At 44.9% G+C, this 15,616-nt stretch overlaps 1 protein-coding gene across 2 annotated transcripts; it reads right to left on the reverse strand.

The window, feature by feature from the left end:
• Window positions 1-743: 743 nt before the first annotated feature.
• On the reverse strand, window positions 744-7,891 carry LOC126981453 (protein Red-like). Of its 2 annotated transcripts, none has more exons than XM_050832497.1 (12): window positions 7,760-7,891; window positions 6,725-6,785; window positions 6,170-6,352; window positions 5,778-5,948; window positions 5,349-5,600; window positions 4,535-4,709; window positions 4,000-4,125; window positions 3,401-3,651; window positions 3,007-3,276; window positions 2,121-2,238; window positions 1,554-1,801; window positions 744-1,136 (listed from the first exon to the last, which is right to left on the reverse strand). In XM_050832497.1, exons 1-12 carry the CDS (start codon window positions 7,767-7,769, stop codon window positions 1,109-1,111), a joined length of 1,893 nt encoding a protein of 630 aa, XP_050688454.1. In that variant the 5' UTR covers window positions 7,770-7,891; the 3' UTR covers window positions 744-1,108. The 2 variants fall into 2 exon arrangements, with proteins under 2 accessions (XP_050688454.1, XP_050688453.1); XM_050832496.1 differs by having other exon boundaries at window positions 3,007-3,279; window positions 7,760-7,882.
• Window positions 7,892-15,616: the final 7,725 nt, after the last annotated feature.

Raw genomic sequence — 15,616 nt, forward strand, 5'->3', positions numbered from 1 at the left:
ACACGGGGGCCCCCCCCCCCCCCATAGTACATTATCACCATCCATGCACTTTCTTAATATTGTCTCGCACGTGGTTCACACGGAAATCCTCCCACTTTCCATAATTAATCACACAACAAATAACGCCCTTCTGGTCGCAAACCTCGGAACGAGTGTTCAATTGTCCTAAGGTCTTACCATCCGGGCCCAGGGCTCTGGAATGTAGAAGACTACTGCGCTACCACATACCATCTCGACCATAGTGGTCATCAAAAAGGGATGTAGCGACCCCCATAAACAAGTAGACAATAGAGATATAAAGAGGACGCTATAGTATTTTAACCCGGTAGCTGCGGGGATCATGTTTCTTAAGCCCCTCTGAGCGAGAAAAATTTGACAAAACAAAAATCACTCGCACAAACCATTTCATGATATATATCAATTCATTCGTGATCAGTTTATGCATCTATTTTGGGGGTTTATATCATGGCGAAAATTTGGCCCATTGCTGCTACACGGTAAAGCCACAAATTTGGCCCATCAATGCTACCGGGTTAAAGCCACAAATTTGGCCCATCAATGCTACCGGGTTAAAGCCACAAATTTGGCCCATCAATGCTACCGGGTTAAAGCCACAAATTTGGCCCATCAATGCTACCGGGTTAAAGCCACAAATTTGGCCCATCAATGCTACCGGGTTAAAGAAACAGAGGAAATATGATGCTACCTTGAGCTCAATGGTATGGAATCAAAGACACATCACACACTATTTAAGATTGTTATATTTCAGCTTTTTCATATATACACATTTAAAGAAAATGTCGGCAAATGTAGGCCATGGCCACTGACCTCTTAACAGTTTCAATAGTGTCGAATAGGCTGGATCTTCCTTTACAAATGCATCCGTAAAATTCTCATCACACCTTTATATATTATTGTAGCCTACTATTTTGTCATACAACAATTAGTCTCAATCAACACCGGTCACAGAAATAGCATAGTGATTTTTTATATTTTCCCTCCCTTAATCAGTTATATGCCTGGAGTAGTATTCTATAAAATACTTAACTTGAGAAGCAGTGATGTACTAAAAAATTCATGCAGTCATCCCATATAGTTTTTTTCCTTATTAGTAATCATATCTTGCTGCCTTCTCCCTGAAAGAACAAAAACAATTATTTTACCTGTTGCATGGTTAGCTTCTAAAATATCTTAGTAATTAAAAAAACACAAATAAATAATAATAAATACTTCGTGCCCAAGAAAAATAAAAGTAAAACAATAAAATGTATAGTAAACTTTCAAGTAAAGATCTTAACCCTTAGACGGGCAGCAGTATTTGAAGAATAGCTCCCCCCCAAATTAATCATCTATATATAGCCACTGCCGACCTTAGGACCATAGCATAAATATAGTTAAGCAGCATAATGGACGTTTAACTATCATCTATATATGGATTCTACTGCAATCTGGAAGTGTTATATTTCTGCCCTACAAAACTGACTGACTAAATTTTGGACTGTCTATATATAGTTCTACTGCCGTCTAAGGGATAAAGGAGTAAAAACACTTACGGTCCTCCGCCGCCATCTGTGTCTTTGCGGCGCTTCAGAATCTGCTGGATCTGCTGCCACTCCCTGTTGAGCTCGGCGTTGCGGTCCTTCTCCTTGTTTCCTCCGATGCGACGAGTCTTCCTGCCATCCGCCATCTTCACGCCGTACTGGAAGGCGGCCTTGGGCATGGCCTCCCGCTGGTTCATGTAGTCACTGTACTCCTCCTGTGTGTCAAAGTCCCAGCGACCCACGGGACCCTTCTTGTTGCCCTGGTGGTGGGAGGAAACTTGGGATAATTTGAAGTGTCACTCATTATTATAATTATTTATCCATTTCTTGCAGTTAAGGTTATTATTGAGCTGGTTAGGTTGCTACACATACAGGAGGAAACCACTAAATATTTCTTATAAAGGTATCTAGAGCCTTTTTCATGTCTCTGTATTTCCCCCTGTGTCATTATAAGTTAATAAGAGATGCAGCTCCTTCCCATCAAGTCATCAGAAGCTGCAAGCATATGATAAAAAAGAAGGATCTCAGTTGCTGCTCTCTTATCGCTGCCCCTACTCAACCCTCTCCCCAGCAACTCACCATGTCCATTTTGGTGTAGTCTGCCTCATCATCGGAGTCATCGATGGCATCCTGCATCTCTGCCATTCCAGGGTAACATTCCGTGTAGTAGTCGTTGCCAACAAGGAGGCTGCTGACGCTGCAAGGAAAAAATTGTATGGTTAAACCCTTATAATAGCAAGAACAATATCTAACTGCTAGACTATTTTTATAAGGTCTTGTATATTTTTTTTTTGTTTGTTAGTTTTTTTTTTCACGAAGTGGTGGGTCTTTAAAATACATTGTTAGCATATGAGAAGAACATTGAAAGTAAAAATGGTAGGAGTAAGGTAACGGTATTTGAAAGGACAAGAGAGGGGACGACTGTTCTTTACAGGGCCATTACGGTGCAAGGTGAATAAATGTGACAACCCTATAAAATAAGGTTACAGTGTGAAAGTTATATAAGAATTTACACCTGAGGACTACAGGAAACCAGATACATGGATGTGTTGTTTTACTGGATCTTTGCCAAATTAAACATTGAGCAGTGGTTGACCCATGGTGGCTACAGAATTACTAAAAATGATACTAATATCAGATGAATGTTGATACAATATGCTGAATGTAATGAAATAATAGACAAGCATTTTAACTCCACCAAAATGTGAAGAGAACCACATTCCAAAACAAAAGCTGCAATAGTGCCAACAAGCAGACACTTTCCCGGAGACCATTTGAAACTATATAGCCTATTAGACTTCGGACTCACATCAGAGCTACAATTTTCATCCATTACTTTAAATATCCTTTATATGAGTCTAAGAAGTTAATAGTAAACAAAGCATAGTATCTAGTCATTTGCTCAGCACTTTCACAAAAAAGATGAACATGTTTAAATTAAAACTAAGAAGCAACAAAGACTCACGGTTTGGAGGGCTGCTGTCCATGCTGTGGTGGAATGGGCTGCTGTGGCTGTTGGGGCTGTTGCTGCTGCTGCTGACCCTGGGGTAGCTGAGGTGCTATTTGAGGAAGCTGTGAGGCCTGCTTGTCCATCTTGATGTCAGCACCTGTGGGCCACTGGGCTTGCAGCCTCTCCTCTGCAGCACGCAACTCATTCTTCACTTCCTCGTGAGCTGACCGGCTGAAGTATGAGCGCGGCTTTCTCTCTCGGTCATGTTCCCGGTCACGCTCATGTCTGCTGCAGAGGTAAGAGTACTCTGCATTAGATTCTGGAGATGGTGATATGTTTACAGCCTGGTGGCTCCTCATGTAATGTTCTTATGATGTTAATTCAGAAATGAGAAAAAATAGACTCCTACCTTTCACGTTCTCGGTCCCGGTCTCTGTCCCTGTCCCGGCGGTCCTTCTCCCTGTCTCTGTCGCGCTCTCCTCGCTCCTTGTCCCTGTCCCGGCGGTCTCCTCGTTCCCTGTCCCGGTCTCTATCCCTGCCTTGGTGCCGGTCTCTCTCTCGGTCCCCGCGATCCTTCTCCCGGTCATTAGCCTTGCCAACCGAGGGCACATACTCCCCAATCTCTCCGTAGATGCTGTCGTCCGCTGCAGCTCGGTTGGCCTGGAAATGATTTGGTTAGATTCATTACTATGGGTAAGTCTGACTGGGTATCACTTACTTTTATTTTTAATCTTGAGTTATAATGGATGGGTGAGTTAAACTGCTTCGATAAGATTTATATGATGTAAGTTAAACATGGGTAAAGGGTAAGCTTGTATGGAGAAGAGTAAAGTAAGGGAAAAAATAAAATGTTAAAACAATGTGACAGAAGATTGCAATAGAGGTGCTGTTGCATAAGTAAACATATATGATTTTGAGGACTAAGATTAACCACAAGTATTTTTCTTCTTTTAATGCTCAGGAAAAGAGAAAAAAAATGCATGGCTGGTTGGGGAAGGAATAACTTACAGACTCATTCTTTCCTTTGTCCTTCTTCTTCTGCTTCTTGTTGGCTCGTCCAGTGCGGAGGTACGAGAGGATCTGAGTCAGTTTTTGGATGACGATGTCGTTGGTGGTGAATGTTGCTTGCATGTTCTGCAGGGGTGGGAGGAGGAAGCAAGTTGTATACATAACAGCATATACAGTTAAAAGTTTGAAAGGGAAAGTTGTATTAGTATTGACCTCATTGCAATCATAAGGGACCTTGATTTTTAAGTTGGACAGTATGATTATAGAAACTATTTTGCTACTTTTGTTGTTGCTCTAATTACCTTTTTCCTTTTTCTAACCCTTCTGTTAAGCCCCAGGTATAGTCATTACCAGCTCAGGTTTGACCTTCCAAGGGGTACTTGATATAATAAATGATTAATGAAAGCACTCCTATTTATCCTCGACTGCCAAGCTTTCAATTAACCAATCAGCAGCACGGGGGTGACAGGCTCCAGGTGGCTCCTCCTAAAATGGGAGGGACTCATGCCAATCAACATGTGGCAACTCTACTTACCTCTATTCCCTGGAGATCAGCCTTGGAGCGGATGACAGTGGTAGGGATGTCACTCTCAGCCATGTCATCATCTAAATCAATAGCATATGCCATACGGCCAGTCAGGAACAGGTCATTAAACTCTGCAGGCTTGGTGTTGAAGACGCTGTTGAAGATGCGTCTCCCCTGGTTGGTCCTGAGGGATGGTAAAGGATTAAGAGATGCCTTATTGTGTGTCACCACCATGATCTAGGTACAGGTAAGTGGACACTTGGGGAGGTGAAGTTTGATACACCTTATGTAAATGGGAGGGTTTATGAGATGCTTTGTACTGCATCATCTGCAAGTTTGAATTACATAGAGAAACTTGAGGGGACATTAAGTTAGAAATACCATAAGTAGCATAGCATCACTTATAATGCACTCATAATTGGACAGACTTCGAGGAGCTGAAGTGCTAGCAATGCCTGTGTAACATCATCCTAACAGGTCCACTAAAAGGTGACATAGGACAGTTTTATGGTCAGTGTAAGGGAAGGTTGAGCATTGGATGGTGAATGAATGCACAGGATCCTTATGTAATGATGGAAAAAAAAAAAAGGGAGAATAAGACTTTAAACATCACACAGAAATCAACAGATACATCCATCCTTACTGAAACCCAGAAGATTATAGATACTTAAGCACAAATCAACATGGTAATGATATGTCCCTGCATACTACATTAGAGACACTCTATTTCCCTCTGCAACAAGAGGTGGGATAAAACTATGGGAATCAAGATATACCTAACCTTACTCCAACATAGGTGGCTAATAAAACAGTAAATATTTACTTAAACACAAGTTCGTCCTCTTCTTGTACTACAACTGGGGGAGGGGGGGCGGGTTTCTTTTCCTTGGGGGGCTCTACGCCAGGACGATCCATCTCAAGAATGATTTCAGATTCCTTCAGCTGGATCTCTGAGCGCACCTTCTGAAGCAGCGCATAGTCCAGACCCTTCACCAAGTGGGTGTGCTCCATATCACCACCCAAGAACTTGGACTCTTGGATCATCTGTTTACGGCGTTCAGCAGCATCCAGGCCCCTGCAATACATTAAAATATATTAGCCACAAAACAGACTATAATAATAACAGCAATAATAATAATAATAATAATAATAATAATAATAATAATAATAATAATAATAATAATGTTAATAATAATTACAATGCACCTGAAAATAAGCCTATCACTCAATACTGCCTCTGGATAATACATACGATTTGAGGTCTGGAGCCACAGCCCTGTAGCCACCCATGCCTGCCTGGGAGGGGTCCTCAGCCTGGTAGTCGGGGTTCTTGCCTTCGCGACGTTCCTTGGCTCGGTCGCGGTACTTCTCAGCAAGCTCTGCCATCTTCTCCTCCTCCTCCTTCTTGATCTTGGCATAGTAGCTGGAAAACATGTAATCTATAAAGCACAGTGACAAATATTTTAGCTCCAGTGAACAATACTATCTTCACCATTTTTTCAGTTATGTTTTTTTCACTAACACATACGGAGTGGCTTGGAGATGAGAACACATGACATTAAAAGACACTAATACATAAATAAACTACTTAAACTATTTAATATTAATGGATCGCATGACTTTTACTTCTTGCATGAATTATACCTCTTTTTTTTCTTTCTCTCAGCTGCCCTTGCATCATCCTTGCTTTCCCGGCGCTGTGTGGGTGGCTCAGTGCCGCCCGGTGTCTTGGTTCCTGTGGAGGCAACTGTCTCCTTCTGAGTCCCTGGTGGGGCTCGGGGCGTCATCAACAGCTTACGGAAGTCTGCATTGGTCAAGCGCTGGGGCCTGGGGGAAGGATGGTTTAGTTGTAGCTACTCCATTTTGTTACAATGACTGTTTTATTATGCAATGAAGAGGTACTATGTATAAATTAAAGAAATTATACACAGAGATAAAGAGGGACTACAGGAGGCCAAATGGCCTACACATGGCAGCTCCTGAAAATGGGTTATTCACCAAACCCTTTCCCATCCATATTATATAATTATACAAATTAAATTTACATTCCAATATATTTAATAATGACTATAGAGGTAACAAATTACTGACATAAACTTAATTTTATACAATACATAAGTATCACAAAAATAAATATGTCAAACTAACACTGAGGGTGAAACAACTGTTACAAACCAATGCGTCAGCACCTCTACTAACCTGTCATCTATTATGGCCTCCCCGGGGGGAGCCAAGGGGTTGGAGAACACCTCCTCCGCACCTGGAATTCAGAATAATTGTTTAATGGTCACAATTTACGGACACATTTTGCCTCAATACATTCTATCAAGGGGAAATATGGAGCAGAAAAGAGGAGTAATCTCTGCAGAGATGCAGAGAGTGCTACATTGCTATTTACATCTGGAAAATCCTTGAAGGCATGGTACCAAATCCTACACAAAACGAGAAGGGTGGCACTGAATGTCAACAGCACCCAAGGTTTGGAAGGTCCTGCACAAGGAGGTCATTGAGCTGCCACTCTCAGAGGATCCAGACAGTATAGGCAGAAAACTTCATCTGTGTTGGACTTAGACTGTTCAACTGTCTGCCAAGGGACATCAGAGACCTGACAGGTGCCAGCACAGAAACTTTCAAGAAGAGGCTGGACAAATTCCTGGCACAGATACCAGATGAACCTCCAGTTCCACACAGCCCAACTTCAAGAGGAACAGTGTCCAACTACATCATCGCCGAGCTGCAATACTTGAAGATGGAGCAGAGGTGTGGAAGCGGCGGGTCCCCAGACTGGCCGTGGTGACGACACCACAATCTATGACAACAACAACCATATCTTGCAGGGTAATACCCAAAATTTAACTTTCCAACATCCACCCAATATATGTGTGTCATGAAACATTAGATATTGATCCAGATCCGCAAGGGAGAAACAAACACTTTCGACAAATTACAAGTGCTTCCCCCACCCAAAAAAACGTTCCCCAGACCCCAAAATTTGTGTGGGATATGAAAGGAAATAAGAAAATGAATGAAGGAGTTATTCCAAAGATTCACCGCTCGAAATAACAAACACAAGACTCAAATCGTGTCTGACATGTAACCAAGGAATGCGTGTGGCGAGGTGGACCCCTGGGGTAGCGGGGGACACCACACCCAGACCAGTCCCTCCCTTGACTTTATTAACGCCTGCTTCGTCTAGGGAGGCTCCGGGGACGAAATACTCCCCGTGGACTCTACCTGCAGGCATGGTGGAGGCTGGGGGGCTGGATGCTAACTTGTTGTTGTTGTGGCTGTCCTCCTCTTCTTCTTCAGGGTCTTAATCTTGATCTTGATGTCACAGACTCACAGGTGACTTGAGATTTCTCCTTTTTCATTCGCTTCGTAGGTCCTCCTCCTCTCGGTCCTCTCTTCTGTTTATTCACACCTTGCTTTTCAAACTGTGTCAAAGATTATGGATATGGGCGAAAGCTGTCATGAAGAGGACCGTTAAGATGTATTTACTCCGATTTGGTGATGGGGACAAGTAGAAAGGTAGTATAGATAGGTATAGATGGGTAGGCATAGAGATAGGTAGATAGTTACATAGATAGACAATAAATAGATGGGTAGATAGGTTACGTACCCATGGTTACGTAGATAGATAGTGAACAGATATACAGGTAGATATGTATGGCCATGAATCCGCACCATGTCCCGGAGATGAGCACCGAGGTCACGCGTAGCTATGGAATATGCCCCCTATATTATCTTAACCAATATTATATAGTGTTAATGTAGTGGTATGTAGGCTGATGTATTGGCTGACGATTTCAATGGATAGGGATCTCATTGCGTTTTGTAAGTGCACGTATCTCGGACGCTTGACAGAAGGATGGATAGATGCAGGGCTAGACAGCCAGAGAGAATGAAAAGTAAAGCAACTATACCCTTTTGTCGATGTTTAGACCGATTATTATTATCTATCGTACCCTAATCTAGGAGAGAGAGAGAGAGAGAGAGAGAGACGGGTCCATTACATCCTGAAGGGGCCGGAGCCGGGGGCAGGCTGAGCTGTTACCTTGGCAACCATCAGGTAAGCCTTAAATCAGGTGTTTAATAACCTATGCTCCAAGTACCTGAACTGATAATCTACATGATGTAAAGCTTATATATATATATATATATATATATATATATATATATATATATATATATATATATATATATATATTATTGTAGGTATGTGTTGGGGGGATGTAGGTGTGTGTGGGGGTGGAAGGTGACCACTGGGCTCACTGCAGTGCCGTTTGAACAATAATTACATTATTCATGTATAACAGTCTTTAATCAATGAAAAAACTCGTAGTAAATAAAATACTTGCTTCTTCCATCATAACTTAAGATCAATCGTCATTTCTAATTATCTTGGGAGGCTGACCATCGTGGGCTGTTTGATTATACTCTGAATGTATGTTATATGGCCGTATGCATCGTATCCATCAAGTTGAGTATTTTTCTTGTGTAGCATCCTGGTGGCCTTGTGTTCTATGAAACACAACGGCCGCGTTTTTAATTGTGGTAAAATGAAAATAACATGGTTTGGGCTTATTTAGTATTATATTGAGAGTAAGTATACACTTTAATCTTTACACACACACACACACACACACACACACACACACACACACACACACACACACACACACACACACACATATACACAGTATGTATATGGTGACATCACATTTACTGCAAACTAACTTTTTGATGTAGGGTAATATTCGTATACAACATGTTTCTCTTTTTATACATTATCAAGAGCCCATTATATGGTACGTCAAACATACACACACACCGAAAATAATCGAATTATTATAGCTCCAGTCAATCCTCAATGTGTTATTCACCCAAGGTCTAATCATATGCTGGACTCGTGATCGCCACTCCGCACCCTCTCGGTGCTCGGACCCTCTCGTAGGGACCTTAGAGCTCATTAACTGATCCATGGACACAGAAAGGACCTCACACACACCCTTTCTCCAACCAATTCAAGGGGGAATGTAAAGACGGCTCTGGCTGTAACCGTCCCTTTTCAGTAACAAAACTTTTGATCTAAGCAAGACGCGGGTATCAGCTTACCGGGCGACAAGCTTAATTAACACCGTATCCACTGAACCACGGGAGCGGAGTGTGTGTGTGTGTGTGTGTGTGTGTGTGTGTGTGTGTGTGTACATGAGGCGAAGAGGAGGTCAAAATATAAAAATGAACAAAAATACGTCATATTAAACTCTGCATGTCTTCCCCCCCTCGTCCCCTAGTACATCGCAGGATAATAGCAACTCAGTGGCGTCCGCAGGATTGTTTTCCAAGGCGAGGCAGAGCCAATGTTTGGGTTCTAGGCTACAAATACATACATCAAATTTCATGTTTTCCTCGGTGAATTACTATTATAGGTAATGGCACACACAATTTCCCAATAACTGCAGCAGCAGGTGTCCTCCTAAGGTTTTGAAAGAAATTAATTCTGTTATAATTTGCAAACGAAAGTGTAAACGAAAACATACCAGATTTCCAGAGGGGGCATCTGCCCCTTCTTCCCCCCCTCCTCCGGACACCCACGCATTAACATCACCCTTCCGATTCCTCCGCATCACTGCAGTCAGTCATACGTAGCCACGGACTGGGCCATGGATACAGACTATTGCCACACGTGAAGGGAAATGTATGACTGCAAAATAAAAGGATAGCGCTGCAGCAGCAAGAGGAAGGGTCGTGATAATGATGCCGGGTGGAGAGAAGCCTCTGGCACAGATTCCTACTTTCTGCTCCCTGGGCGGCGCGGAATCACAGACTCCATGAAACGCAGCACCTTACAGGTGATGTAAACGAGGAGGGCGACCAACACCACGGCCTCGGCTGACCAGTCCTGCCAAACCATCGGCTCGTCTTCCGGCCTGAGGAACCTCCCCGGCCGCTGGTCGTCTTGCATTGGCCTGGCAGATGAGCGTCTTCGTCTCGTGCCGCCTGTAGCAGTCCTCTCAGCCTCCTCTTCGCTGACCCGTTCTTCCTGGTCGGTTCCTCCGTCATCGTGATCAGTGTCTAGTTCTCCCGGGTCAATACTAGACCGAGGCTCCAGGTTGAAGGTCTGCGGAATGATGGGCTGACTTCGAGTGTCATTGATGATATACTTTTCTTCCACATCTTGCGATGAGGAGAAGTTCGTCTCCAGGCTGTTCCACGGGGCCCTGGGACAGCTATCCGTGGAACTCGAGGCCCTCAGGTTGTGAATCCTCGTGCCTCTCGGGGACAGCTGGCAGTGCGACAGTCGTATGTTTTCCCCTTGGACCTGCAGGGTGGCGACGTTGTCCGCCGCTTTGAGGGAGTTTGGCCCTTTCCCCGAGGCGTCGTCGAGCTCATTGCCTTCGTTGAGGGTCATGAGTTCGATGGAGGACACGTCGGTCTGTCTGGAGAGCCTTCGTTTGGCCTTGATCTTTTCGATGTCGGGCTCAGTGGGTTCCCGGGCGTAAATGACGTCGACGCTCTGTCGACGGTTCCCTCTCTTCTTTATGTTGCGAGAACAAGCACTGAGAAGTGTGGAGTAGTTGAGCGAATTTTTCTTCTTCGCCGGCGAAGTCTTGTGTTGTCGGTCTGCGGGGGATAGAGTAACCTGTGGCTGCTGCTGCGTTCCGCGTCTGAACGACTCGTGTTGTGAACTGTATTGAGAGATTACTCCTTTCAAGACTTGACTAACACCCGCCATCGCACTGCTTTCCTCTGTTTTAGGCACAGAGACGATTTTGCCGCACTTTCTGCACCTTAAATCTGGCCCGTCACAGTTTTCACCCTCACAGTCGGCATTGGACTCCGTCGATGTTGACCAAATCCTGGAGAGTCGTTCCTCCAGCGACGACTTTCTAGATGAGACGCCCGCCTCGTTTAGGGCCTGAGCACCGCCTGTCAGCTGAGGGGCGGGGATCACCGACAGCCCGCAGCACTGCCCGAGGGAACTCACTCTTGCACCAGATGACACGACGCGGCTGGTGACGATGGAGGCGTGAGGACTTCGGTGTGTGTCCGTGACGGTGCACAGCGAAGAGTGCGTGGTGTCCGCGGTCACAGCCACGTGCAGGGACAGTCCCTCGCCGCCCCTGCTGCTCGACGCTTCCCTCCGGACGGGGGCGGCAACTTCGGCGACTGGTGCTGCCGGTGACGGCGAATCCTCAGAAGCCGAGGCGTCCTTTACCTCCTGGATGTCAGTCAAGTGGTGCAGCGCGAGGGCGGCGTGTGTGGAAAGCTGCGTGGCGGTGCTGGTCATGTGGCCCTCGCTGGGAGTGGCTGTGGCTGGCCGTGTGGGGACGGACAGCAGGGGCGTCTCCTCGGTGGCTTCCTCTTGTGTCCAAGACGAAAACGACACACTGGTGGGGAGTGCCATGCCAGCCATGCACCATCAGCACTCACTGACCCCCACCAAACCTTGCTTCGCCGCTAGTGCCTCTTGCGAAGGGCAACTGTGAAACGCTTCTTCAGAGAGGAAAGCAGATAATGGGTAATGTATCAAGATGTCAGAGCAGCAGTATCTTGTATCGGGTGGGCGAAGTATTCAGTCCATTCTCTACAGAGTATCGGCGACAAGTAGAGGTTCAGCGTCTTGAAGTAGCTTCACGCCACGAACAAACAGGACTCGTGCCTCTCAGTCAGGTGTTCCTTTTGCGAGGCCACAGTGGATGGAAGGGTTGCTGGAGGCTGGAGCGAGGTGACTAATGGACCGATGTTGATAAGTGTTCGGGAGATGACAGCGACGGCGGGTGTCTGGGGAGGCTCCTCGGCGGTGCCCTGCGCGAGGAGTGCGGGAGCCATAGAAAGTTAGGGGGCGGGGCGCTACCTTGCCTGTCCTGCGTGGATTCAAGAGTACACGAGCCTATAGGATACGCAGCCTCGGTCCCTTCTCCCAACCCCCTTCAATAAGACCCCCACTAGCTCCCTCCTGTCACCTTGTACAAAATCAACCCCGTCCTTCCTCCAGAAACGCCCCATCAATCTTCCCATCCACTCTCACCACCTTACCTCTGCTCCCTTGGCCCTACCCCTTAACAAATAACACCCCTTTCCCTGTATAAAGCCGCGCCCCTCCCTATCCCCCCCCCCCACCATAGGCCTGAGGCAGCTCCACACTCCTCTCACGTTACTTATTACGTACGAAGTGTCACGTTGGGCTCCGTACTCACTCCTTGCTCTCTCTCTCTCTCTCTCTCTCTCTCTCTCTCTCTCTCTCTCTCTCTCTCTCTCTCTCTCTTCACGCCGCCGATTTTCCTAGAACGTTGCTGATTTTTTTATCCATTTTTTTTGCATTAGGTGCGTGTGTGTGTGTGTGTGTGTGTGAGAGAGAGAGAGAGAGAGAGAGAGAGAGAGAGAGAGAGAGAGAGAGAGAGAGAGAGAGAGAGAGAGAGAGAGAGAGAGAGAGAGAGAGAGAGATGAGGGGGATAGTAAGGGTTTTTCAAAATGTTGAGTTATTTTTTACTAGGATGTTGTCGTTACGTAACTGAGTGATAATTATTAGCGCGCGCACACACACACACACACACACACACACACACACACACACACACACACACTGAAAGTCTACCCTTTTATCAGTACTGTCAATGTTGTGCTAGGGTGACAATGAAGATAATGATAATAATAATAATAATAATAATAATAATAATAATAATAATAATAATAATAATAATAATAATAATAATAATAATAATAATAATAATAATAATAATAATAATAATAATAATAATAATAATAATAATAATAATAATAATAATGATGATAAAGCACATGTAACAGCATCTAAAAGTAAAGAGAGAGAGAGAGAGAGAGAGAGAGAGAGAGAGAGAGAGAGAGAGAGAGAGAGAGAGAGAGATGGGAGGGGACAGCCACCGCCGGGCAACAGGCAGCCATCCGCATCGCATTTTCGGTAATAAGTCTCCCAAGACGCCCAGTAAACATCCTCTTGACATTTTTTAATTTTTGTTTTAATTCCTCAGCAAAAGAAAATACTGCCAAACCTGTTGTCTTATCTTCCTTTGTTATTTATTTTTATTATCCTCCTTCAATCCTACTGTTAGCGTTACTGATATTAATTATTTTTGAACGCTCTTACATCATTTTTTGTCTCTGAAACATCGTGAATGGTGTATGTATATAACCAGCTATCTCAGTTATAAGTATCTAATATGATGAACGACGAGCCCGAAAACAACAAGATATATTCAACTTTGGCTGATTGATCACTAACTTGTCTGTATCATACACTTCTCGTATTTCTACCTACTCTTACACCCATACTGTTACGTAAGCTGCTACAGTGTCAAGCTGTCGTCCCAGGCGGTCTTTCGCCGCCACAATGAATTAAGGCTTCTCGAGAATTCCTGGGGAAGGTGAGCAATGGGAGGCGGAGAGATTGGAGGCGGTGGCTTGAGTGGTCAGCAAGGAGTCAAGAGAATACACTCGAGAATCTTTGGTGGTCAGCGCGTGGGCATATGGAGTCTCTCATCCCGAGACCCGGGTGCAAGCAAGGCCAGCTAGACTCCCGCTCGCCGTATGTGCAATTTGACAATTTTCAGTCATCGCCTAGTGCAACCCACATGCTGTCCTGATGAACGAACACCTGTCAACACGGACTCGAGCGAAACTCAAGAGGATTAAGTGGAGTTCCGGGGTGGGGGCATGAGCCCAGCAAGAATGGCGCCACTATACAATACTTGCCCGCGCCCCTAATGGGTTGGTGCTGACCAACAGACCCTATCAAGAAAAGTCCGCTATGGGCCGAACGAAAAAAACAAAAACAAAACCCTACGTACAATGTCAACAACTCTGAGGTCACGGTGTTATTGGTTCTCTGGCCTATGAGAGTTCAAAGATCAAGAACAAAAGTGACGGAACAGACCACCGAGGCAAATCGCCGAATGATGTATAGGTCCTCGGCACCACCAACAAATGTGCAAGTAAATTGATAGGTGCATTAGCTATACTTTACACAGGAAATTTGTCATTATCATGAACGGACAAAGAAAAACAAAACATTGCTATACTCTAGCTCCAGGACTTATAAAACTTATAAAAGATTAAGTAGCTTAATTTCTAGTTTCCAATCGTTGGAGAGGTATGTACTGCACAGTAAGTATCCTGCTGATTACTTTGCTGATGGAGGTTCGAAAGGTAATGATGATTCCGTTTATTTATATTAATAGTGTATCATTGTGTCTTGGATCAACTGCCATGCACTAGATAGAATATTGAGATGTGTGTGTATGTGCGTGTGTGTGCGTGGGTGTCCATAAACAAGCTCTCCATCGCGCCACACACTACGAGGGGCAGCCTCCTGCAGCCATCGGGGGACACGCGCACGAAGGCGATTGTCCGGAGCGAGACACTGGAGCGTGGCAAGAAAATAATATTTTTATGAACGGTATTAAAGGGAGGAAATTCAGGAGCGCTGGCTGTCGGCCCTGAAGCCATACAGCCTGCCGTCCATTGTACAACTACTGTCAGACGATTGTTTTTATTATTGTGGATTGGCTGATTTCTGTGAAAAAAAAAGAAGACTGAAGCAAAGAAAGATAAAGATTGACATTGAAAAGGCTTTATATAACTCTTATATACCCTGTATACCTTAACCCCCACCCCCCCTTCCATACACACACACATACACAGAGGAGGCGATGGCTGAGTGGTCGGAGAGCGGACGCGGCTTCCTGAAAGACCTGCTGAGTTCCAGTCCTGCCCATGGCTACAAGCTGACAATTTTCTGTCATCGCCGATTGCCCTAAGACTACCCACATGCTGCCCTGCATGACTATCTATGAACTCGGACTCTAGATCAACTCTCTAGATTTGATAAAAAAAAATGGGCTCCCGGGGACTGCATGAGCCAAGCAGGATGGCGCCACTTTAAAACACTTGCCTGCGCCATAAGGTGCTGTGGTCGACCACCGGGCCCCACCAAGAAAGCCTACCGGCATCATAGGCTGTAAGTAAAACACACACACACACACACACACAAAAAGTACCTACAACTTCCCATACAGAAGTACAGATGAGTGCATGGAATGGTCTAACTCTAAA

This window comes from Eriocheir sinensis, chromosome 48 (assembly GCF_024679095.1).
Source record: "Eriocheir sinensis breed Jianghai 21 chromosome 48, ASM2467909v1, whole genome shotgun sequence".
Taxonomy (NCBI): Eukaryota; Metazoa; Arthropoda; class Malacostraca; order Decapoda; family Varunidae; genus Eriocheir; species Eriocheir sinensis.